Raw genomic sequence first — 25,557 nt, forward strand, 5'->3', positions numbered from 1 at the left:
GAAATAACATAGTTGAAAATTTAAAAGAAAAATAGTGTAGTTTATAAAATTATATATGATAAATGTGACTCAAAATCAAAGATAGCATATGTGATTTCTTTGAAGAATAATGTGCAGATGCAATTTTATTAATTTTTTTAAAAAACTCTATTTTGAATCTAATAAATAAATAAATATTATTTGTTATCTTCATTATAATTGCGATAAAAATAATAAATATCATTGCCGTTGCGGTTATCTCACGGATAGCGAGGCAAATTATTCTATCACTAGAACAATATTTTTCTTAATAAAATTCATGGTCCACATAAACAATAAACTGATAAAGAAGTTGTAGTGACTGTTCTTTATTTTAATATATTTTCAAACATTAATTTTTCTTCCGTTTTGTCGCAATGTTACAAGGAACCTCCAATATGCAAATTGTAAACCCCATATTTATTCAAGCCTTTTCCAAATATGTTTTGAAATAACAGAGTCCTCTGTCCGCAATTTCAAGTGCTCAACCATGTCGGAAGTTTCTCAAGATTTCTCTCCTTTTGTTCGACTATACAAAGATGGCCACATAGAGAGACTTATGGGAGTAGACATCGTCCCTCCTGTTGATCCCAATTCCAATGTCATGTCCAGAGATGTCGTCTATTCACCTGCGCTAGATCTATCTTGTAGACTTTACCTTCCAAAAAACACAAATCCGAACCAAAAACTGCCCCTCCTAGTTTACTTTCACGGTGGAGCCTTTGTGATAGAAACTGCCTTCTCTTCTACTTACCATAACTACCTTAATACCCTAGTAGCCGAGGCTAAGGTCATAGGAGTCTCCGTAGACTACCGAAGAGCACCTGAGCATCCTCTTCCTGCAGCATACGATGATTCATGGACAGCCCTTAAATGGGTTGCATCTCATGTTAATGGAGAGGGGCCCGAGGAGTGGCTAAACTCACATGCTGATTTTAGCAAGGTGTTTTTTTATGGGGACAGTGCCGGTGCTAATATATCACACCAGATGGCCACAAGACACGGTCAAGAGAAGCTAGTTGGTGTTAAGGTTGCTGGGATTGTTTTGGCACATCCATACTTCTGGGGTAAGGATCCTATTGGTAATGAGCCCAGGGAATCATCACAAAGAGCAGTTGCTGAAGGTCTGTGGCGTCTGGCATGCCCTACATCAAGTGGGTGCGATGACCTTTTAATTAATCCACTTGTCGATCCAAACCTGGCTCGGCTGGAGTGCTCCAAGGTGCTTGTTGCTGTCGCTGAAAAGGATCTGCTGAGAGACAGGGGGTGGCACTACTATGAAAAGCTGAGGGAGAATGGATGGAGCGGAGAAGTGGAGATCATGGAGGCCAAAGGAGAGAATCACGTGTTCCATCTTCAATCTCCTACTGGAGAGAACGCTAGGCTTATGCTTGAAAAAATCTCTTCTTTCCTGAATCAGGACAGGGCCTAGGATCTGGGGAGAGTTTCTCTCAGGTTTTTGTTTTTTAATCGAACGCTATCATATTTTATCATCTATTTGTTGTTTTTGCATATTGAGACTCAGTCTCTCTACAATTGCATCTTGAGTGGACCCTTCATATACTGGACTGAAATGCTCGCATGAAATCATTTCTCGTGTCATCTTCATTATTTAAATTCTTGATGGTAGTTTGGAGAATACATCTATTTCTAACCTGGTTACGCTTTCAGAGATTTTATTTGATTGTTTTTATATATATTTATTAGTCGTTAATGAATGGCTACGTGTTTTTTCCCCGTGTGAATGACAATAAGTACGACGTCGTAAGTTTTCATTCTTCTTCACATTAGAGAAAATTGAATCTTGAGGCACAGCTAATTTAATATTTGCTGACCAGTACGTCGCTAATTTAATATCATGATAGGGTGCCATGACGGTCATCCATGTGATTTTTTTTACTTTTCCAATTATATGCAGATATATTCAGCTCTCATTGATGGCGACGTGGACGGTTATCTGTGAGGTGGATGCTAGATGCCGTGTTGAGTGGGTGCTTGGGGTGGGGGACCATCTTTGTATTATATAACTTGAGTTTAATTATCCCTTGATCCGGGTCAGTATCGTACTGCTATCTCTGTAACCATGGGTTTAATTCCCACATTGTACATTGTTACGCGCTGTTGTATTATAATGTTCTTAAGTATTTTTTATTTAAAAATATATTGAAAATATTTGTTTAAAAAATTATTTTTAATATTAATATATTAAAATTATCTTAAAAAATAAAAAATAAAGAAAAAAAATAAAAATATTTTAAGTCACCTGTATTTTGAAAAATAAAGTCATGGATATTTAGGCATATTCTACTCCTTTTCTTGTAAATCTTTCTTACATATGTATATTTTTAAGAATAAAAGAATCATTTTAAAATTTGTTACTTTAAATTTCTAATTAAATGCTCAAAACACGTTAATTTTTTGTATCTACAGAATATAATAAACATAAAAAAAAAGTGGATTGAGTTTGAATAAAAACACAGCAGGTACCCCAACAGAAAAACGACGTCTTGGAATACCTTCATTAGCGGAAGAATATATTAAAGTGCCGTCCTTAATTATTGGATGTGCATCGTGGAGGTACTCGTCTGCAATCATTTCTTTTGATAGTGGGAATCAGATTCTCAACGAGGACCGTCACTTCCGCTCCATTCCGATGACATCGGTCGGAATATCCCCCACCGCTGCTATCTAGCTAGCAATCTAGGGCCATCTCCAGAGTTTTTCCGCTGACCAGAATGTCTTTCATATTTCATAAAGATCTGGTTCCTCGAGGATGTCGTTGAAGATGGCATTTTTAAAGGGCAACGTTAATGATTTTAAATGCTCATGACTGTTCCCAACCTTCTAATATTCAAACGCTTTTAAATTTGTAAATATTATTTTGGATTAAATAAAATACTGGTAGGTATTTTATTCTAGCCGTGGTTTCTTCAAATTAAAGATGTGAAGAGTGGCGCTATCTAACAATAATAAGAGGCAACAAATCGCATCCAGTCATTCTTCATGAATGAAAGAAACAATTTTTCTAAGCATAGCCACAGCATTTTCGCAGGTAGGGTTGGGCAAATGGAAAACATGAGCCTCTTCTTTGGCCTCCATAAACTCAACCCTTCCACCCCATCCATTGTTCTTCAAGGTCTCACAATACAACCTCCCCCTGTCCCTCAGCACATCTTTCCCGGCAGCAGCAACAAGCACCTTCTTGCCCCCCAGGCTAGGCAATCTTGGATCCTTCATCGGATTAATTAAAGGATCATCGCATCCACTTGTTGTAGGACACGCACAACGCCAGATAGTCTCCATCAATTGTCGTATTGTCTCGCCTAAACCAACCTCGTTGGCAATAGGGTCTTTGCCCCAGAAGAAAGGATGTACCAGAATAATCCCGGTGAGATTAACACCGGATAATCTCTCCTCACCGTACCTCATGGCCATGTGATGCGCTATGTTAGCACCAGCACTATCTCCGGCGAAAAACACCTTGTTGAAATCAGCATGGCTATTTAGCCACTCTTCAGGACCATCCCCATCTACATGAGATGCAGCCCATTTCACAGCAGCCCATGAATCGCCATATAGAATGGGGATGGGATGTTCTGGGATTCTTCTATAATCAACCGAGACGGCGATTATTTGAGACTCTGCAACTACCGTGTTAAGATAGCCATGGTACGTAGGCGAGAAGGGAGTCTCGAGGCCAAAGCCTCCGCCGTGAAAGTAAAGTAAAAGAGGGAGCTTTTTGTTGGGATTGATGTTGTTTGGGAGGAAAAGTCTAGAAGATAAATTTTCTTCTTGTGAATAGACAACATCTTTGGACAGAACATTTGATTTGGGATCTAGAGAAGGGGGAACGATTTCAGTGCCCACGAGTCTCTTTGCCGTGCCATCTTTGTAGATGATCATAACGGGGGAAAAGTCATGGGCAACGTCAGGCTCGGTTGAGCCAGTAGAGATGATATCGAGGATATCGAACATGGTTATCTTCAAGAAATTGAGGGAGATAGTTGACAAAAAAATCCGATGGCTGGCTACCCTTATATAGATCGAAATAACTCGTAATAATTAATTAATATTTAATTCAGCAGCAAATTTTTTTTTGTCAGCCTCTAACATATGACAGCATAATATCAAGGACACGTACGAAATTACCAGGTGAGATCTTATAATTTATATAATTTTTTAAATAATCTTTTTTAAATTTAAACTTACATGTGTATATTATTCTATGTTTAATTTTTATTAATTAAAAAATAATATTAAGATTTGAATCTAGAATCACTTTAAAAAAAATGATATTTTATAAAATAATTATTTTAATTTAAAAATTTAAATTATTAAATAAGAACTCATAATATAATTTACATAATTTTTTGATTTATGTTATTTTTTAAAAGTATTTCAATATCATTAAAAATAAATATTAATTTAATTTTTGTTTAAATTAATCACACTTGATTACACGGTTTCAAACAGAATTTTTAAACCCGATCCAAGAACTGAGTTATAGGTTTTGATCGGTTTATCAAATCATCCTGGTCAACCCTAATTTTTTTATAAATCAAAATAATATCATTTTGGTTAAAAAATAAATAGTTAACAAGTTGTAATCGAGTTTTTGACCAGATCAACCAAGTCACCTGAGTTTTTTACTTCTTTTATTTTTTTTAAACCCAGCCCGATTTAGTTCAGGATTAGCTGACTCCCGAGTCAATCCGCCATGGCAGGCTAAATTTTAAAATTATTTTTTCAACAGAAAAAAAAAAAATCGTTACATAAATTTCTAACCCAGACACGAGGAAACTTTTTATGATATTTTTCTTAATACTTTTATTGTATTATGAGGATATCCACCTTGCTTCGGACAAACCCAAGCTGTAGTATTTCTTTTATTTTATACTTATATCAATATTGTTGTATAATAAATAATGTTACTGTTAAAAAAATATGATACGATATTAACTGTAGATATTAGTCGTGAGAATTTCAAAATACAATTTTATTTTTTATGTTTGTCATGTAATTATTTAAAGAGGAAATTGTTATATAAAGATTTTTTATAAAATCAATTTTTTTTATTTGAAATTGTAATTGTGATTATTTTTTACTTGTAAATATATTAAAATAATATTTATTTTATTTTTAGAAAGGTATTTTTGACATTATAACGTCAAATTAATCTACAAATATTAATAAAAAAATTTTTAAATAAAAAAAATAAAATAAAAAACATTTAATTTTTTTAAAAAATACTTTTTAAAAGCACGTGAACGTTGGTCCTCGATTTTAAAAGTGTGTTTGCTAATGATTGCAGATGCTTTTTCAAATAACTTTTCGTGATAAAATAGTTAATGATGATTTTTTTATTTTTAAAATTTTATTTTTGATACTAGCATATTTAATATAATTTAAAATACTAAAAATATATTAATTTGAAATTAATAAAAAATAAAAAATTATAATTTTTTTAAATATTTTTAAAATAAAATAAGAACAGGCCTTAAAAGTTAAAACGTGAGATACGTTTTATAGCTGCCTGCTGGGCCTGAGTTTTAGTGTCCTTTTCCATTATGATCGCATGTGATTGTTTCAGTTCTGTAACAAACTTTATTCGAGGACGTGATTCTGTCCTTTTCACCTTTGCCTGTTAAAACCAATTATATTACAATTACTAGTATTGTAAAAAACATAAAACAACAATTTTTGAAAAAAAATATATGGATAATAAAATAGTTTGCATTGGGAAATTTTTGAAAAAAAAATATATGGATAATAAAATGGTTCGAGGTAAGGTGCTCGATGCATGGGTGACGAGTATTGGGAAATTTGGTGTCTTTTAAAATTGTAACTCAGTTTGGTAAAAAAAAACCAACACAAGTTCTAAAAGTATATGGATAATAAAATAGTTTGTATATAATTTCTATTTGAAAATAATAGTTATTTTAAAATTAATGCTTTATTCAAATTAATTAACACATGTAAATTTAATTCTTTAAACTTATAAAAATTATACAAATTTACAATTAAATAATTTTATAATTCAGTGACTAGAAAAGAGAGAAGAGATAACTTAGTGTGATAAAAAAATAAGAGAAGAAAAAATAATCAATGAGGTTTTGTTTTTAACATAATTGATACCGTTTAAAAAAGATACTAACAATAAAATTTTATTCTCACATTATAAAACCACTAAATGAGATGGTAATTGATTATTAATTTTATTTAAAATTAATTTAGGATCAATTATAATTTTATTTCATAGTTTTTAGTGTATAGTCAAAATCATCTTATTAAGATTTTTTTAATAGTATTAAATATGTAAAAATCAGATCTCTAATATATTTCAAGTAACTTATTATTTATAATACTTGTATTGTGGTACTGATTGAGTAACTGTTATTAAAAATAACAATTGTAAGCAAAATTAATATTAAAAAACACATGTTAAAGCTATTTTATTTCCTAGATAGCTTTTCAACTTCCTAATAATCTTACCAATTGTCATTTCTTTTTTTTTAAAAAAAAAAACATTCGGAAATCTGATTAGAAAAAATCGTTACTTTCAAACTATAATTTTAAACGGTTCAAGGAGATATTAATGTGACAACAAACGTAACAGTACTAGCTTCCGATACGAGTACTGGCCGACATGGTACCGTGTCGGTGTGTCCTTGTCAATTCCGTGTCTGAAAAAAGTTGATCTGTTTTTCACGAGCACGCTCCTGGCCACAGGGTTCTTGTAAACTTCACCCACCCCAAAATTGGCTGGTAGCGGGATGGTATGATATATATTTTATATATAAAAACGTTCCAGCAGTTAATTCGCCTTTAACACTTCCAATTATTAAACAAAAAAGAAAAAGAAAAAAGAAAACAACATAATAGGACAGCTTTTGGTGCCATTTTGTCAGTTACATCAGGAGGCAATCATATATCAAGAGGTGTCTCCGTTTGCAACAAGTGGTAAGAGTCTGAAATTAAAAGAAGTTTGAATGTATTTGTTTTTCCTTTATTTCAGATTGAGTTCACTAATTGATAATATATTTATTATTATAGGTATATATATCCATTAATTTTATAATTTATAAAATTAATTAAGATATATATAAATTAATCCGAACATTCATATTAATAAATAAATAAAAAACAGTACAGTTAAGTAGAGTAAAAATAAAATAAAATGCACTGATCTACACTTGCGCCTAACTCGTGTTTTATATGGAGTGAAGAGAAACAGAACTAGATGATACTTTATCACTGCATTTAAATATTAAACTCAACGGTCAAACTCGTTGCTAGTCAAGGAAGATGAAGAAGAATTTTTGTGAGCTATGTATGGCAATTGCCCCATAAATCTCTCCTCCAGTTATAACACGTGTCCAACCCAAAGACCAGAAACCAATTAACATATTAGAAAATTATGCATGTTAGGTTTATATATAATTATTTATAAAATAATTATTAATATTGCTATAAATAATGATATTAGACAATTATTTCAACATCATTTAAATAAATATACTTAAGACAGATCTAAATAAGTAAATATAAAATGCATAAAGAAAATAAAAATAATAAGATAAAAAAATTGAAGAGTCAAACATGCATAATTTGGATATGCGTGCATGGCATACAAGATATGCGTGAATGGTATACAAGGAAGCTCAAGAGTCAAGAGTGCTGGTTTTTTTTATGGTGAAAAATATATTATTCACCTTGAATTTTTTGATGGATGATCCATTGTTTGTTTGTCTTCTTTTTCGATCATCAAAGATGACTTTGGTGATTAGAAAATGAGGATCCAAGTTGTTTTATCCAAAAAATAAAAAAATATCCCATAAATCCTTATAAACCTGTTTTTAACCATTAAACACATTTTAATTGGTTTAGAAACTAAAAATATAATTAAATATATTTTTTAAAAAAAAGTTTCTATCTACCTTTTCCAACGCCATTGGAAATGAAAACAAACTAAAAGAATGAAAAAATCCAGGATAATGAAAAAAACCATTAGAGAATCAAATTAAAAGAAACAGATGTTTGATGACTAAATCAAAACAAAAATAAAATCGAGGGACTGATAAAGGAATGTACACAATGAACAACGGTAAAGATAATGTTTTTCTAAAAGGATGAACAAACCAGTCCTTATTTATTATTTTTGTCGTGGGGATAGGGTTAATGTTAGGTTCCGTTTGTTTGTTGGAAAGTAGTTTCTTTTTAGAAAATGAATTCCGGGAAAAGTGAATTTCGAGAAAGTATTTTTTGATGTTTGGTAATGTAATAAAAAATGAGTTGGAAAATATTTTCCAGTGTTTGGTCATGTCATGGAAAATGATCTGAAAAATAACTTATTAATATTTTATTTTTCTCAAGTTTATTAAGATAATAAGGAACAAATCTTACAAATTAAAAAGTTAGATGAGAATAAAATTGAAAAAAAAATATAATTTCATAGATTATCTCAAATAAAATAAATAATAATCAAAATAATAAGATCAAATCTAAAAAAAATTAAAAAAAATAAAAGATGAAGAAATTAAAATAATAATAATCAACATTTCATAAATTATTTAAAATAAAATAAGTAACAATCAAAAGAATGAGGATTAAATTTGATAGATAAAATTTTTTAATAAAAATATGATAAGAAAAAAGCAAATATCAATTATAAAAACAAGGACCAAAGTTAATATAGAAATAAAATTTTAAGAGATGAAACTGAAAAATAAATATTCAGAACAAAATATATATAGCAATCAAAAGTTTGAGAATCAAATTTGATATAATCAGCAAATAATGACATTTCTAAATTTTTCACAACTTCTGGAAAGTGTTTTCCCTCCAAATTTTTCAGGAAAACACTTTCCTGAAAACCAAGCCAAATTTTCTTTTATTGGAAAGTGTTTTTCATTGACCAATTTTTCTACTGATAAACAAACACAAGAAAGTTTGGAAAGTAATTTTCCGGAAAGCACTTTCCAAAAAACAAACACAGCTAAAAGGAAAATACTTTCCTGAAAACTAAGTTAAATTTTTCTCTGACTGAAAAGTGTTTTCCATTGATCAACTTTTTTAATGACAAATAAACACAAAAAAATTTTAAAAATAATTTTTCAGAAACTACTTTTCGAAAAAAACATGGCCTTAGAGCCCGTTTGGGGCTAGTTTCAACCTGTTTTTTGATAAATTTTTTTTTTTTTTGTATTTTGCTAAAATTGAGTGCGATTTGTACTTTTTGGATCGTTTTGATGTGCTGATATCAAAAATAATTTTTAAAAAATGAAAAAACATTATTAGACATGCTTTTCTGTAAAAAACTATTTAAAAAGCAATAGCTACCACACATCCGTTTAGTGTAAATAACTTGCATCACTTACCTCACCCATTCGTCATCAAAACCTCTTCGTGTAAGCAGATCCTGTTCTGCACCAAATCTTTCTCCTCGACAGTGATAAGATCGCTGGGCCCCCCCGGGACCAGTAATGGAATTATTTAAAGACTCATCACTGATCACACCCACTCGCTGGAGGACCTACGATTTTTTGAGTACTTCTCTCCCGATTCAATAATCGATTAGCTCATTGCCAATAGGCTTCCTATTCTCATAATACTACTAATAATAATAAAAACTTAGAATATTAACTAAAATTAAAAAAATAAATTTAAAACTTAGCACATTTCCTCGAAACTGTGGTATAAATTATTTTATAAATTATTTTTTTATTTATAAATATATTAAAATAATATTTTTTTATTTTTTTAAAATTTAATTTTGACATTAATATATCAAAACAATTAAAAAAATACATAAAAAGTAAAATTAAAAAACGCAAAAACTCAGAATTCGAACTTTTACAGCTAACACTTGTTTTATGCTGAAATTTTTGTTTTAGATGATCTGATATTCTAACAGTTTTCCTAGGGTGTGCTGTGTTAGCACCAACAATATCTCTCCGCCAAGAACACCCTGCGGAAATCAGCTTGCTATTTTGAATGAGACTTTTCCCGCTTGAGGGCAGGTCATGAATCATCATACGGAGCGGGGATTGGGTGTTCCGGGGCTTTCCCGTAATCAACCGAGGACTGGGGCTATAATGACTTTATTTTCAGATTATAAAGCTTAGATGACAAGTATACAAGTTGGGCTAGTGAGAGTACGAGGCGAAGGTGCATCACACAGGAAGTAACTATTGTGCCCTTCGAATTTTTAAATTAAATGGATATTCTCTTGAACTTGAACCGTCCACTCACGGGCATGCCATTTATGGTGCTATGCCTGCTCACAGATGTTCTCAGTTTTTTTCTTTTGTTTCTGTAATTGAAAAAAAATCATTCTTGGTTGCTATTAATAGTATTTACCAGAAACAATGTTGTCGTAAACAATAAATCTAACCAGTACAATGGAGTAAATAATACATGCTTATAATCTCACGATGTTGATACTTTGATAGTATCGGAACTGCGGTGGAAAGATCAGCAACTGGCAACAAGCAACTGGCAAGAAGGGCACTGCCAGTTGCGGTCAGGTAATTTTCCCAGCTATGCTGGGATGGAGGGATGCTATTAACAACCTCAATGTCTATTTCAAAGAGCTCCTCTTCTCCTTCCTCTTCAATCTCTGCCAGTGCCATTAGACCTAATTTGCTGGCTTCTCCAACTTGTGTGGCGTCTCCGATCATAGCAGAAGCCATCATTCACCTTGTGCTTGCTATGTAGCTTTGAAATTACGTGTATGATCTTCTGCGTATGGTCCTGTATGTATTTGAAGGTTTGTGTGTGTGTGGCGGGGAGAAGGCGGGGAGAGGTGGTAAGTAGAACGGTCTTCAACTAATCTACAACAATCAAATTTTCGTTTCGAAGCACTAGATGATTTCGTTGCAGCAGCCCCGCCAAATTATTGCTGGCGTATGCATCTTGTCACTGTATTTCCCTTACCATAACAACGAACGAGTTTGCCTGGTTCAGTGGTTCTTGTAGTATCCTAAATACAAGTTACAGAGTACAGAGAAAGAAACAGACTATATGTTCGTGTCTCAATCTTGAAATCCAAGAGAAATAATTTTTGAGTATAGGCGCTCGCAAGTTAGCCACGGTACTGTAGTTGCCATTTTTTTTGTTTGTTTTTTTTTTTACTTTTTATAAATATTCACAATTGGGATTTGAGCAAATGGAAGTATGGATTTTGGAGAAGATTCTCTTTTCGGCCCCCCATTTATATTTTCAAAAGATGAAGGCATTTATTTCTTCGAGTCCGTTTTTTTATACCTGTTTTATTGTGTAAGTTGCATTGAAGTATTTTGGTTATAACAGCCGCGATTTTTTATATGTGGGCCCTACTATTATCTGAAACACTGTTTTGTTGAAGCTTTTCATGCTTCTCGCTACGGCCTCTTGTTATTCCACTGTTAAAAGGCAATATAATTTTTATATTGGGAATGCCTTTAACATGAGTCCTCCATTTGTCAATTGTCATACATTTAATTGATGTGAAGAAGAAAAATCATGAAACAACAAATTGGCTTGAATCTTGAATTCGAGATCAGTTATATAGATTTGGAGAAGAAGCAAAATTTATCATTTTCTGAATACGATGAAAGGCATCCCCTCGGGCCTATTCTTCATCGAGGCCTCAAACAGCGATTACACCCTCGTGGTCCGAGGCTTCCAATTTTCAGATCAAACGGATGGTGGCATAAAGTAATTACAAAGGGCAGCGCCTCTCCTTGCAGAGGAGTGAGGATCAACAGGGGTGATTAATTAGAGATTACGTCCGCGCCATGTTGCGAGACAATTTTCAAAGCTCGATTAAAGGTTTGAAAGATTTAAATTTTTTTTAAGAAAAGAAATTGCCTTTTTCCAAATCAAATCCCTCATTCTTTATTTATGCCTTTTTCTTTATTAACAACATTGTTTTTTAATAAAAATATAATATGATTAGAATAAATATTCACAAAAATATCAATAAATTTAATCAAGGATTGAGAAAATTTATTTATAGGGGCAAAACTCTAATTTCCCTATTTATTATTTTTTTTAAAATGAAATGGTAATTTTTTTTCCCTATCAATAGCATTTGTTTTTTTAAGCAAAAAACTCATAATAAGGTAAAAAGCAACTTAAAAAAAATCCTTATTACACTTCTTACGTGGCTATATAAAAAAATCAAAGAATAATCAACTAATGAAAATTATATAAAAATCATAATTAAAAAAACCATTTAATTTCCATTGAATATTAATGATAACGTTTTTCTATAATTTATTGAATATTAGTCACGTAAATAATTTAGTAAAAAATTTATCACAAATATAAGCTTACAAGGTATAATCTCATTTAAAAAACATGAAATAATAAAATATTTTTTTTAAAAAATATTATAATAATAATTAATTCAAATAAAAAAAAGTTCCCTGGGTCTAAGAGCTCAGGCCCATGCACCTAACCTCAGAAGAGGAAAGGGCTAGTGTTTATGGGTAGATCTTCCACGCAACTGTAGCGCTACAGAGACGTGAACAATGCTTTTGTCTTTGGAGCTACAATGAAACCCGTTCATTTACTGTAAATTTTTTAAGGGAAAATGTTTTTCATTGACCAACTTTCCTACTGGCATTTGGAAAGTGGGAAAGACTAAAATTGACTGGAAAGTGTTTTCCGTTGATGTTTTCAGCTATTATCAAGTAGCCCAAATGTGTTTGTTAAGGAGCGTTTTGATTCGCATAAAATAATTTTGTTTGCTTCTCATGAAATATTTTATTAGCAGTTTAGTTAATATAAAACATTTTATTAGTTAATTTATTTATTATAAAAATTAATCTATTATTATCTTATCATCATCATACCATAATTTTTATTATTGTCATCCTCGAATTTTACCACCATCTCACTATCAACAACAACATATTATTATTAATCTATGATTATTTTATTTTTTATATCATTAATTATTTAAATAATAAGAAAAAATAAGAAAAAACATTTTACATATAAACAACCGCCATGTAATTCGAACCACTGTTAGCATTGATGGCCGACTAAGCAATGAAATTCGTTTGTTTTCCAAGAAAAGATAAAAATAAAATAAAATTCTGAACATTCTAAGAAATAACTGAACTTTCCTCGTAAGAACTTTCAACCGCCTAAAAAGCTCGTAGACTCCCTCCCTCCCTCCCTCCAATGCTTTGCCAGAACTCCCGAACGGAGTTTCCGCTTGGTTGTGGTCAGAGTCGAACATTATTTCTCTCAGGCATCATCATAGAGATATTATTTCATTTGAAGGTTCGCACGGAACAAAATATTGTAACTGATTGGTGCCACAAAGTCCATTATTATAATTAATTGGTTAAGGGGGGGTGCTCTTGTAATAAACTTAATTTTGCTTACATAAATTGACGGTGCATTTTATTGAAATTTTACCTTCAAACAGAAGCAAAAAAGACATTATCGAGGTTGCAAATTAATTCTAGAACAAAACTTGTCGTGCTCGCTATAATCGAATACCATACAACTTTGAAGACCCATCCCGACCTCAGGTCTTGACCATGAAAATGAAGGGCAAAAAAAAAAAAAAAAAATCTTGGAAACGAAAGGAGGATATTTGTGGTCACACCCGAGAGAGAAAAAAGAAGAAGGTAGACCTAGACTTCATTGAGAAAGGAAGCAAACTTTTTGACCAAACTTATAGACTTGTCATGAGCAGGATCAAAGAGATGGAACTCATGCGCCACACCTTCATGCTCCACAACCTCCAAAGCCCCTTTATACCCACTTCTTTTCAAGTCGTCGTAAAAGATTCCACCTACTTCTCTCAGATGATCCTTCTCGGCAAGAAACACCAACACCTTCTCGCACCCCAACTTCGCCAAATCCTCTGGCGGCGGCTTTAGCTTAGGGTCTTGCTTCCCACAGTTTGTTGGATACATAAACATCCACATTTCGTCGTCCTCCATCCCACCAAAAAACGGGTGCACCATAATCATTCCAATAAACCTCACCCCAGGCAACCCATACGACCCGATCTGAACTGCCAGGAAATTGGACATATTAGCTCCACCACTATCCCCGCCCATAAAAAACCTACTAAAGTCCGCTCTGTCATTCAACCATGGCTCAGGCCCATTTCCCTTGACATGTGATGCTATCCATTTGAGCCCCACCCAAGCATCCACATAACTTCCGGGCAAGGGCCGCTCCGGCCATAGCCCGTACTCAAGCGACACGGCAATGACATTGGCTTCAGCAACCAGTGCCATTAAATGGCTGTGAAAAAGTGGTGAAAAGGCAGACTCAAAGCAAAAGCCACCACCATGAATATAGTAGAGGACCGGGACTTTTTTGGTCGGGTCAAGGATTTTAGGCAAGTAAATTCGGGCGGATACAGGTGGTTCGGTTGAAATTGTAACATCTTTGGATTGGACCCCGGTATTTGGGTCGTTAGATGGAGGGATTTTTTGGGTCGGGTAGTGTATTTCGACCCGCCCGTCTTTGTATGCTGTCAAGAATCGGAATTTACGTTCTATTTCATTGCTGCCCATTTGAGGAGAGAAGGCTTAAAGCAGCAATAAAAGATACATTGCTTTGGGAATTGGAACGTCAATATATAGAGAACATAACAGACCAGAAGTTTCAAATGAAAAATAAAAAAAGATTATCCTTCTTTTTTCCATTCAATCATTTAATTAAAATATTCTTTTAACTTTCAATATAAATACATTAAAATCATAAAAAAACATTAATTTAATATATTTCTTAATCAACAACTAAAAACACTTCAAAATACACACAAAAGAGTGGTAGTTAAGTAATTGCAGAGACTTTTAAGATATCACCGAACCTCCATTTGTCCAGTAGCGAATAGCGATCCGTTAAGGATGAGACAAATCTTTGATTGTTGAGCGATGGAAACAAACATTATTAAGCCAATCCGGATCCGTTTCCATATATGTGGGCCGGGCCGCATACCCAGCTTGTATAAATAAGATTTGTGGTGATGGGCTTTACTGTTTCGTTTTTTACCATGGGCCGACTCGTTGTTTCGGGTCGTTTTTTTTCTGGTGGATTGGGTCATCCAGACCCTTAGTAAACCAGGGCTCTCATGCCCTGTATTTGTGCTGTTCTGAGCTGTGCACTTCCAACCCTCCACAGCCACTTCACGCGGCCTCCTTGAACCATAAAATAACCAACCACTTGGAAGGCTCTCCGCACATCAAGATGTTGCTGTACTTTTTATTTCAAGAATTTGATTTTTGTTGATGTTTGTTACCATCTCTTGAAAGCGCTGCGCTTAAAAAATCAATTCTTAAAACCCTGTTACCAGATATAAATTAATTTTTTTTTAAATCTTTTTAGATCATTGTTAATATTAAAAAATAAAAATATTATTTTAATATATTTTTTAAAAAATAAATACAACTATTTCCCAACACTTCCAATGTCTTCTGGGATTGTGAAAAACATCATTTTTTTTGTTTTTATGTTTTTTGAGTAGGGTTGGACAGCAAATATAACCTTAGTTTTACATGGATTAAATCAATCGTATAAACTGTAATTAAGGGGAAAATGATTGCATTTGTGACCGTCATGCATGAAATTATTAAATGAAAAGAGGATACAAACTTCCATTACAGGATAATATACAACAAGGTCTTACAAAAGACTGAATTAGTCTTGTTTGAGAAACGAAACAAACTTATGTCTCATTTCCAGAGCCTTGTCACCATCGAGATCAAGCAAATGGAAGCAGTGGTTTTCCTTTTCATTCTCGACAAGTTCAACAGTTCCCTTCCATCCACTCCTTCTCAATTTCTCATAATAACTCTTAGCTGCAACAGTCAAATAGTCTTCCTCAGCTACAAAGATCAACATCCTCTCGCACCCAAGCCTAGCAAGATCCTCTACACCCGGATTCATCCTAGGATCGTTCAGCCCACTGTTAGTGGGGCACATGTACAACCACATCTCATCATCCTTGGTGCCCCCAAAGAAGGGATGCACCATAACCACCCCCACAACCTTCACCCCTCGGGGCAACCCGATTGACCCGACCCGAAAAGCCAGAGTATGTGATATGTTGCCTCCAGCACTATCTCCCCCAATAAAAACTTTCCCAAGATCAGCATGATCATTCAGCCATGGGTCGTGTCCATTCCCATTAACATGTGATGCCACCCACTGGAGCACAGCCCACGAGTCCTCATAGCATGCCGGTATGGGTCGGGTAGGAAAGAGACCATACTCCACAGAGACAACTATAAAGTCAGCCTCACCAGCAACTTGGTTGCACAACTTGTGGTAGGCAGGAGAAGAGGCAGATTTCATTAAGAATCCACCTCCGTGGATGTATAGTAAGAGGGGGAGTTTTTGGCTAGGGCTCTTGAGTTTTGGCAAGAAAATACGGGCAGAGACTTGAGGTTCAGATGAGATAATTACATCTTTGGACTGGACTCCAGTGACCGGATCATCGGACGGTGGGATCTTTTGGTTGTGTGGGTTGAATAACTCAACACGGCCGTCTTTGTAGACCTGAAAGAACCTGAATTTGAGGGCGATTTCATTATTTGGTGCTGATGCCATTGACAAGAAAGAAAGAAAGAAGGAAAGAAAATGGATTTTACTTGGGAGGGTGCCTGATCCTTAATAAAGGGTTCCTCATCCTTAAAAGGAGACTGAGCCAATAAAGAGAGGCATTGAACACCAACCCACGAGCAAACAACGGCCTGACTAGTTAAGTTGGATCCTCATGACTCAACAAATATTGTTTTTTTTATGCTATTGAGGGATGTAAAATTAATTTTTTTAAAAAAATTAAATTATTTTGATTGATAATATTAAAAAAAAATTAAAATAAAAAATATTATTTTAATATATTTTTAAATTAAAAAATATTTTAAAAAAACAACTTAAATTATAAATATTAAATTATTCTAATAAATATGTTAAAATTATATTTATTTAGTAGCTTTGTATTATAACTCCACAAATAAGAAGTTTATTGGGTTTTGGAAACCCATGTTCTACCTAACAGCAAGAGCTCTCATTAATAAAATAAACTCTCTTTTTTTTTTATGTCATTTCCCGATCGAAATTAAAAACTTTCCGTGTCGAAGGGAAACTTGACTCACCAACAAAACGCGATAACCAATACAAACAAGCCACATCACCTGTTTTGAAAAAAGAGAAGACGTGACATCTTTTTTTTTTCCAAACTCGAAGTATAAATTTGGAATCAACATGCGAGTCTCAAGAGTTTGAGCATTATTAAAAATCTAAAATGAAATTGAAAAAAGAGACAGACAAAAGGTACCTTTCAACGTTAAAAAAAGATGATGCGGCATCTATTTTTTTTTAGTTTAAAGTATAATTATTAAAAATGGCTAGAATCTTTATATCCCAATTCTATATTTCTATCATTGATGAGGTATTTACATTTTCGACAAGAATACATGTATTTTTTTTTTCTATGGGTAAGGGATAACAATTGATGAACTAATGCATTCAGAAATAACATACAAAATCTTTAAAAGAAATATATAAATCAATTTATAATTTTACTTTAAACTATATATACAAATCAAGGAAAAACACTGAGCCTGCAGAAACCAGGCAACATGATAGAATCAGGCCTTGTCTTCGTTGATGAAAGAAGCGATTCTCTTAAGCAAAGCCACAGCATTCTCGCAGGTAGGATCGTGCAAATGAAACACGTGTTCATCATCTTTGCCCTCCATAATCTCCACCACACCTTCCCACCCACCCTTGCTTAACCTCTCATAATAGTGCCGTCCTCTTTCCCTCAAGAAATCCTTCCCGCCAATAATAACAAGCAGCCTGTCGCACCCCAGGCTATCCAATCCTGGATCAACAAGTGGATTGATCAAAGGGTCATCCAACCCACTCGATGTAGGGCACGCAATATTCCATAAAACATCGATCCTTGATTTTGATTCCAAATTCTCACCCTCTGTACCGATAGGTTCTTTGCCCCAGAAATATGGATGTACTAAGATAACACCTGTGAGGTCAATACCAGACAGTTTTTCTTGACCATACCTCATGGCAAGTTGGTGTGCTAGGTTAGCACCAGCACTGTCTCCAGCAAGAAAAACCTGACCGAAATCAGCATGGGAGTTTAGCCACTCCTCAGGGCCATCTCCATTAACATGAGAGGCAACCCATTTAAGTGCTGTCCATGAATCGTCATATGCAATAGGAAGAGGGTGCTCCGGGGCCAGTCTATAATCAACAGAGATTGCTATAACGTTGGACACCGCAACTAGATTGTTAAGGTGATCATGGTATTGAAAATTGAAGGGGTTTTCCATGCAAAAGCCACCGCCATGATAGTAAACTAGGACTGGGAGTTTTTTATCAGGGTTGGTGTTATGTGGCCGGTAAAGTCTCGAAGAGAGATTTAACTCCGGTGAATAGACTGCGTCTTTAGACAGGACGTTTGTTTTGGGGTCTAATCCAGAAGGGACGATGTCGGTGCCCCTGAGTCTCTCTACGTGGCCATCTTTGTAAAAGCGAATGAAGGGAGAGCAATCGTAGGCAACTTCAGGTATGGTTGAATCCATGGAAAGACGGGAACGAATCAAAAATGGGTAGTTCTTGCTTGTTGTGATCTGGACGAGAGGAGAGGATGGTAAGAAGCAAACGGCTGAGAACCACTTGTTAGAGAAGGGCAAAGTGATAAGGAGATGCACATGATTGGTGAGGAATTGTTTGAGAGATGGAGTCCTCAATTATTGCGCTTTTATAAATAAGGATAGACGTTGCAGGTGTTGCGGATTTCTTTTCTTATATGGTTTTTTTATTTAATAAAATAAATTGAAAGTTACATGAAGCTCTAGTTATTATTATTGTTATCTAATAAACTAAAATTGCTCATCTTTTCACTTTGTCAATCTAGAGTATCAATCCACAATAAAACGCTGACTTTTCTTTCTTCTTCTTTTTTTGTTTCTTTAGGTATTTTTTTTTGTTTTTTATGCCATTCATTTTTTTCTTTTTTCTTTGTTTTTTTTTTCTTTTAATAATTTTTTTTTAATTTAGTTTGTTAATGTTAAATTTTTGTATTTAGTTATCAAACTTTCATGACATTAATCTCGGGTTTAACAGGTTAACTTAATTTCACAAGATAACACGGATTCTTTTTTTTTTTTTGCTTTCTTTCTTTTTAATTAATTTTTTTTCGTTTACTTTAGTTTGTTAATGTTAAATTTATTTTTATTTAATTATTAGACTTCTATAACACATATCCTAGGTTTCACGGGTTAACCCAGTTAATTCCGGGTTATTATTTTTGGGTCAAGCGTTGCAGTTAGACCTCTGGACTCTTGGGTATATCTTTACAGAAATACCTAACGCTCTGAGATCTTAGCTTTTTTATATTTTTTATGCAAGAAAAAAAAATTACCTGAGGGTATGCTTTCGTTTTTTTTCCTTTTCTTTTCCTTTTTAAGTTTTTTACTGTGGACTGCACAGTACAGTCCATAGTGAAAAAGTTAATACCTTTTGTTTTTTTTGTTTGGCTTTTGGCCTTTTGCTTTGTTTTTTTGTTTTTTCATTATTTTTTTTAATTTACCTTCTTAACATTAATTTTTTTCTATTTAATTGTCAGATTTTTATGACACAGATCCCAGATTTGACGGGTTAACCTGGTTTGATGGTTTACCCAGTTGATTTAGATTTTTTTTTCTTTTTCTTCGTTAGTTTTTTTCTTCCTGTGGGTTTTTTTCTCTTTGCTTTATCCCTTTTAATTATTATTTTTTAATTTAGTTCATTGATATTAAATCTTTTTTTTTAATTTAGTTATCACGTTTTCATAAAACGGATCTCAGGTTGAATGAGCTAACATAATTTGACGGGTTAACCCAGTTGATTTTTTTTTTTTAATTAGTATTTTTCTTTCAATTTCATCTTTTAATATTGTATGCAGTCCACAATGAAAAGGCTGATACCTTTAGTTTTTTCTTTTTTTTTATGTCTTTTACTGTGGACTGTACAATGGAGTCCATGGCGAAAAGGCTGATGTTCTTTTTTTTTAATTATTTTATTTATTTATTTTTTGGAATTTTTTTTTATATTTATATTTTAAATTTTTTAAATTATTTTATTTATTTATTTTGTTTTTTTTTCTTTTTTTCCGTTGATTTATATTTTTTTTAATTAATATTTTTCTTCCAATTTCATCTTTTAATATTGTACGTAGTCCACAATGAAAAGGTTGATACCTTTAGTTACAATGGAGTCCACGGTGAAAAGGCTGATGTGTTTTTTTTTTCAATTATTTTATTTATTTATTTTGTTGGTATTAATTATTTTTTTTCTGTTTAGTTATCAAACTTTCATGACACGGATCTCAGGTTTGACGGATTAAATCAGTTAATTTAAATTTCTTTTCCTTTTTCTTCATTAGTTTTTTTTCTTCTTATAGGTTTTTTTTTCCTTTTTCTTTTTAATTAATATTTTTTTGTTTAATTTAGTTCATTAATATTAATTTTTTTTTCTATTTAGTTATTGACTGATGCCTTTGGTTTTTTTTTTCTTTTTGTTTTTTTGTTGTTTTTATACCTTTGACTATGGACTGCATAGTGCAGTCCACAATGAAAAGACTAATGCCTTTTATTTTTATTTTTATTTTTATTTTTTTTACTTTTTAATCATTATTTTTTTTAATTTTGGTTTGTTTATGTTAAATTTTTTTCTATTTAGTTATAAGACTTTCATGACATGAATCTCGTATTTAACGGGTTAGCTAGGTTAATTCAGATTTTTTTTTATTAGTTTTTTTCTTTGTATAGGTTTTTTCTTCTTTGTTTTTCCTTTTTTAATTATTTTTTTATAATTTAGTTTGTTGATATTAAAATTCCTTCTATTTAGTTACCATACATTCATAACACGGATCTCAGGTTTGACGGGTTACCCAATTAATTTAGATTTTGTTTTATTTTTCTTCATTAGTTTTTTTCTTCTTATAGGTTTTTTTTTTTCTTTTAACCTAGTTAGTTTTTTTTTTCTTCCTTTTTTATGCTTTTGACTGTGGTTTACACAGTGTAGTTCATCGTGAAAAGGCCAATGCCTTTTGTTTGTTTTTTATTATTTTGTTTATTTTATTTTAGTTTGTTAATGTTAATTTTTTTAATTTAGTTATTAAACTTTCACGACATGAATTCAATGTTTGGAAGGTTAACCTGTTTTGAAGGGTTAACTCAGTTAATTCAGATTTTCTTTTTCTTTTTCTTTTTCTTCATTAGTTTTTTTTCTTCATGCTGTTTTTTTTTCTATGTTTTTTTTTTCTTAATCTATTTAATCATCATACTTTTATGATACGATCTTGCAGTCAGACCCACATCCAAGGCTATTGGATCTGGTATTGCAGCCAAACTCACTTTAATTTATATTATTATTATAAATATTACTCCTGGGTCAGGTGTTGTAGCAAAACCCAAGATTTTTTTGGTATAACTTTGCAGAAAGACATAATACTTTTAAATCTTAGCTTTTTTTGATATTTTTTATGCAAAAAAAATTGACCCTCGGCATTGTATGGGTCATCTAACTTGTAAACAACTAAAAAGATAAAGCTATACCCAAGATTTTTTGGTATAACTTTGCAGAAAGACATAATACTTTTAAATCTTAGCTTTTTTTGATATTTTTTATGCAAAAAAAATTGACCCTCGGCATTGTATGGGTCATCTAACTTGTAAACAACTAAAAAGATAAAGCTATTTTTTTTATAATAAAAAAAATTAAACAAGCATACAAATATTTTTTATAAAAAGAATGTTTAAAAAAAATCTAAGGAATGAAATAAGACAATGTAAAAAGTATCCATTATATTAGCAAGAATATTCGTGTCCAAACAAAGAAATCTAACGCATCGTCTCATCCCATTGTGTTATATTTTTTTTTACTATATATTACATCACATTACATTAAGGTAGCATATACAAAATATTAATTAAAAAAACATAATAAAAAATGTATTTAAAAAATAAATAATTAAAAAAGTCGTCTGCCACACTTTTAAGTGAAAAAATTAATTAAAATTGTCCGAGAAACAAGTCGAGATACCATCTGTAACTGGGAAAGTCGCCGTTAGCATATACAAGTAATACCACACATATCATTCAGCTGTGAGGAGTGAGGACTGTGTGATGACCTCTCAAGGTGCTAAATATATGAATGATTATTTTTATTTCAGTCTGGTTTTTTTTTTATATATATATATAAATTATATTTTTAAAAAAAATAAAACTGATTTAACCGATCAATTTTGATTCGGTTAAGTTTTTAAAATAAAAACTATTTCAAATTGATTTGACTCGATTTTTTCAACTAAATATTAGCAACAATACTAGTTACTGGACCTGATAAAAAACACATTCTTATTATTAGAATATCCTCATGATGAATTTTTAATGAATTTATCAAGATTATTGTGATCCTAATTTTCATATTTATAAACCTACTCTGCTCACTCTCAACGCCTCAGAATCTTCATTCAAAATATATTATTTTTCTAAATATTTTTTAATGCTACTTTTATCAAAAATAAAAATAAATCACTGTGCTACAAGCCCGAAACATTAAGATCCACCACCCCTTGGTACACGTGCTTACGTGATTTTCTTACTGTAAATAGGCCCACATAACAATGTTAAAGGCATGCTCATGCCAGGTACAGGACCCACCCGACACCCTCTTTTCTTACCCAACGCGGGACCACCCACCCACCTTTATTCAAATAATTAACTAATACTTCATAACCCGGGGGTCATTTATAGCTCAATCCACAATAAAACATATCTTGGATTACATTAAAATGATATTTATCCTTTCTTTTTTTAATTTTTGGGGCTTAGCGTGATACTATTTTTACGTGTGCAAAAATATTTTTTTACTCTAAAATCAAGACAGTGCTTGTTTTGTAGGTGTTCATCAACACCAGTGTGATGCGCGTGAGTAAAAAAGATTTGAACCCTTCAGTCCAATTATCAGCTCTGAAAAGATGACACTCCAAAGACATTTTTAACCTGACCCGACCTGTGAAAATACGATACTAAAAATGAATTAGAATAACCTTTTTAAAGAAGAATGTATTATAAGTTATAATCATAATTTAAGAGTTAAAAATTTCAACCTTTTGATTTAATTTAAAAAATAAAAAATAATTTAAAGCATCTTGCAAAAATCATTTCAAACACACGTGAATGTCTTATTTTGTTGTGTTAATTCTCAACTAATCTACCTGAAATAACAATTAAGGAAAACGAAGAATTTTTCCTTTCGTTGCTAACCAACCAAGCAGAGAAAACGAAGAATTCTTATTGATAGAGAAACAATTTTACGGGTAAAAAATGGATAGTTACTCCAAGGGAATAAAATATAATTAACCCGTTATTAATTACACTTGAAAGAAAAGTTCAAAGAAAATGTACTCGGAGGTTTCTTTTTACGGTCAAGAAATAACATTTTTTCTGTAATTAATCCATTATTAATTCTTTTGTTTTTGTTTTTTTTTCCTCTTTCCCCTCCTCTCCCTATAATTTAGAAAAAGAAAAAAAAATAAAAAAACATAAAAACAACCATCAAAGCATATCAAAATCGTAATGACGAAACTGTTAATATTATTTAAAAAATATTAACGAAACCAATTTAATAATATTTAAAAAATTATAAATAATAATTAAAGTATGTTTTACAAGCCAGGCAAATGAACCTGAAATATTTGGACACCTCCACTTTGACTTTTGTTCATGAGCTTACTTGGTGTCATTAAATTCTTATCATCGAACATCTTTTCAACCATACTAATAATATTATTATGAAAGTTTAGATATATTATTATGAAAGTTTAGAGAGAAAGAAATGCATTAAATTCAATGACACATCGATTTATTATTATAAAAGTACAACTATTAAAAAAAGAAAAGGAAAAAGAGTAAAAGAATCCAAACAGCTAAACGGCATTTATTCAACCATTAATTCTCTTCTCACGCGAAGATTGAAAACTCACCAAGTTGACCCTCCATAATAAAATCAGAAGAAGAAAAAAATCAATTCAGCTGTATGAAATCAACCATTTTCTTCATAAGGGGCCCGATATTCTCACTCTTAGGGTTGAAAAAATGAAAGCAGTGGTCCTCCCCTTTAGTTTCATGAAGATCCACAGTGCCACCCCACCCACTTTTCTTCATTGCTCCGTAATAAGCCAGCCCTCTGCCTTTAAGCCCATCTTTCTCTGCCACGCAAACCAACACCGCATCGCACTTCAATTTCAACAGATCCGGATCTACTGCCGGGTTCAGTTTTGGATCATCATCTGTCCCGGAACTTGTTGGACACATATATTGATAGAACTTATCTGGCTCCTTGGCCCCGAAATACGGGTGCACTATTAGTAGCCTTTTTATAGCCACACCAGCCAATCCGGCAGCGCCGGCTTGGACTGCCACGTAATGCGCTAGGGTGCCACCAGCACTCTCACCGGCTAAGATAACCCGCCCGAGATCTGCATGTTCATTGATCCATGGTTCAGGCCCTTTCCCATCAGAGTGCTCAGCGATCCATCGAAGCCCGGCAAGTGAATCATCATATGCAGCTGGCAATTTATGCTCTGGCGCTAACCTGTAGTCAATAGACACAGCAATGACATTGGCTTGCGTGGCTAGAGTTGAAAGAAACGTTTTGAAGGCAGAAGCAAATGGTGAGCCTAAGCAAAAGCCACCGCCGTGATAGTGGACGAGAAGAGGGAGCTTTTTAGCTGGGCCGTCGATTTTTGGGAGGAAAATACGAGCCTTCGCGTTGGCCTCCGGCGAGATCACAACATCTTTGGATTGGACCCCGGTTTGTGTATCAACACCTGCTTCAACAAAGTCAGTATTCCAATACCTCTCTACGCGGCCGTCTTTGTATACCTTGAAAAAGCTTGGAAAATCATGGGATATTTCCGTGTTGTCAGTAGCCATTGCAAGTTTGAGTGGTCCTTGTGCGGAAGGAGTTTTGGCTATCTAAAAGATAATGAGAGCGAAGATGAAAATCAAAGGGTAACTCAACGAAACACGAGGCTTAGGTGTAATGTCACTGTATCTTGTGGAAGTCTCTGAAGCTAACGTATATATTTGTTTATATATTTGTCTGGTGGTCGTTGTCGTTATTTTTTATAATATTTTTTATTTAAAATATATTAAAATAATATTTATTATTTTTAATATTAATATATTAAATTAATTTTAAAAATAAAAAAAATAGCAGAAAAAATTTGTGATGATGAATCACTGTAGTGATGAGTTTGACCTTTTCTTACGCCAAAAATAGAAATAAAAAAATGTTAAAATTAAGTTAAGAGCAATTTATACCACTTTATGTGTTTGTTTTAGTTTTTATGGTTGAGGTTGTGGTTAGATAAAATCTATTTATGTATAAAACTCAACCATAAAAAGTTAATTTTTTTTGTTTTTTATATATGTTTTAGTGAGTTCCACAACCAAACCTCAACCTCCATCTTTAATATAAACACACATGTCTTTATAGTTT

General features: G+C 32.6%; 6 protein-coding genes across 6 annotated transcripts; 1 reads left to right on the forward strand and 5 right to left on the reverse strand.

Annotated features, from left to right (window-relative positions):
• Positions 1-400: 400 nt before the first annotated feature.
• LOC118058663 (probable carboxylesterase 12) lies at positions 401-2,177 on the forward strand. The gene is made up of 2 exons (XM_035071387.2): positions 401-1,473; positions 1,937-2,177. The coding sequence occupies exon 1, from the start codon at positions 509-511 to the stop codon at positions 1,448-1,450; it is 942 nt and encodes a 313-aa protein (XP_034927278.1). The 5' UTR covers positions 401-508; the 3' UTR covers positions 1,451-1,473; positions 1,937-2,177.
• Positions 2,178-2,877: 700 nt separating this feature from the next.
• On the reverse strand, positions 2,878-4,038 carry LOC118058662 (probable carboxylesterase 12). Its single transcript, XM_035071386.2, has one exon. The coding sequence runs from the start codon at positions 3,991-3,993 to the stop codon at positions 3,013-3,015; it is 981 nt and encodes a 326-aa protein (XP_034927277.1). The 5' UTR covers positions 3,994-4,038; the 3' UTR covers positions 2,878-3,012.
• Positions 4,039-13,440: 9,402 nt separating this feature from the next.
• Positions 13,441-14,589, reverse strand: LOC118058664 (2-hydroxyisoflavanone dehydratase). Its single transcript, XM_035071388.2, has one exon. The coding sequence runs from the start codon at positions 14,547-14,549 to the stop codon at positions 13,653-13,655; it is 897 nt and encodes a 298-aa protein (XP_034927279.1). The 5' UTR covers positions 14,550-14,589; the 3' UTR covers positions 13,441-13,652.
• Positions 14,590-15,562: 973 nt separating this feature from the next.
• On the reverse strand, positions 15,563-16,734 carry LOC118058665 (2-hydroxyisoflavanone dehydratase). Its single transcript, XM_035071389.2, has one exon. It carries the CDS (start codon positions 16,585-16,587, stop codon positions 15,676-15,678), a length of 912 nt encoding a protein of 303 aa, XP_034927280.1. The 5' UTR covers positions 16,588-16,734; the 3' UTR covers positions 15,563-15,675.
• Positions 16,735-17,529: 795 nt separating this feature from the next.
• On the reverse strand, positions 17,530-18,780 carry LOC118058667 (probable carboxylesterase 7). The gene has a single exon (XM_035071390.2). It carries the CDS (start codon positions 18,585-18,587, stop codon positions 17,631-17,633), a length of 957 nt encoding a protein of 318 aa, XP_034927281.1. The 5' UTR covers positions 18,588-18,780; the 3' UTR covers positions 17,530-17,630.
• A 5,114-nt stretch (positions 18,781-23,894) lies between these two features.
• LOC118058668 (2-hydroxyisoflavanone dehydratase) lies at positions 23,895-25,105 on the reverse strand. Its single transcript, XM_035071391.2, has one exon. The coding sequence runs from the start codon at positions 24,987-24,989 to the stop codon at positions 24,078-24,080; it is 912 nt and encodes a 303-aa protein (XP_034927282.1). The 5' UTR covers positions 24,990-25,105; the 3' UTR covers positions 23,895-24,077.
• Between the last annotated feature and the right edge of the window lie 452 nt (positions 25,106-25,557).

The sequence above is a fragment of the Populus alba genome, chromosome 9, assembly GCF_005239225.2.
Source record: "Populus alba chromosome 9, ASM523922v2, whole genome shotgun sequence".
Taxonomy (NCBI): Eukaryota; Viridiplantae; Streptophyta; class Magnoliopsida; order Malpighiales; family Salicaceae; genus Populus; species Populus alba.

Excerpts from the sequence above, each read along its gene's own strand:
- LOC118058664 (XM_035071388.2), bottom strand. The coding sequence starts at position 14,549 with ATGGGCAGCAATGAAATAGAACGTAAATTCCGATTCTTGACAGCATAC.
- LOC118058665 (XM_035071389.2), bottom strand. The coding sequence starts at position 16,587 with ATGGCATCAGCACCAAATAATGAAATCGCCCTCAAATTCAGGTTCTTT.
- LOC118058667 (XM_035071390.2), bottom strand. The coding sequence starts at position 18,587 with ATGGATTCAACCATACCTGAAGTTGCCTACGATTGCTCTCCCTTCATT.
- LOC118058662 (XM_035071386.2), bottom strand. The coding sequence starts at position 3,993 with ATGTTCGATATCCTCGATATCATCTCTACTGGCTCAACCGAGCCTGAC.
- LOC118058668 (XM_035071391.2), bottom strand. The coding sequence starts at position 24,989 with ATGGCTACTGACAACACGGAAATATCCCATGATTTTCCAAGCTTTTTC.
- LOC118058663 (XM_035071387.2), top strand. The coding sequence starts at position 509 with ATGTCGGAAGTTTCTCAAGATTTCTCTCCTTTTGTTCGACTATACAAA.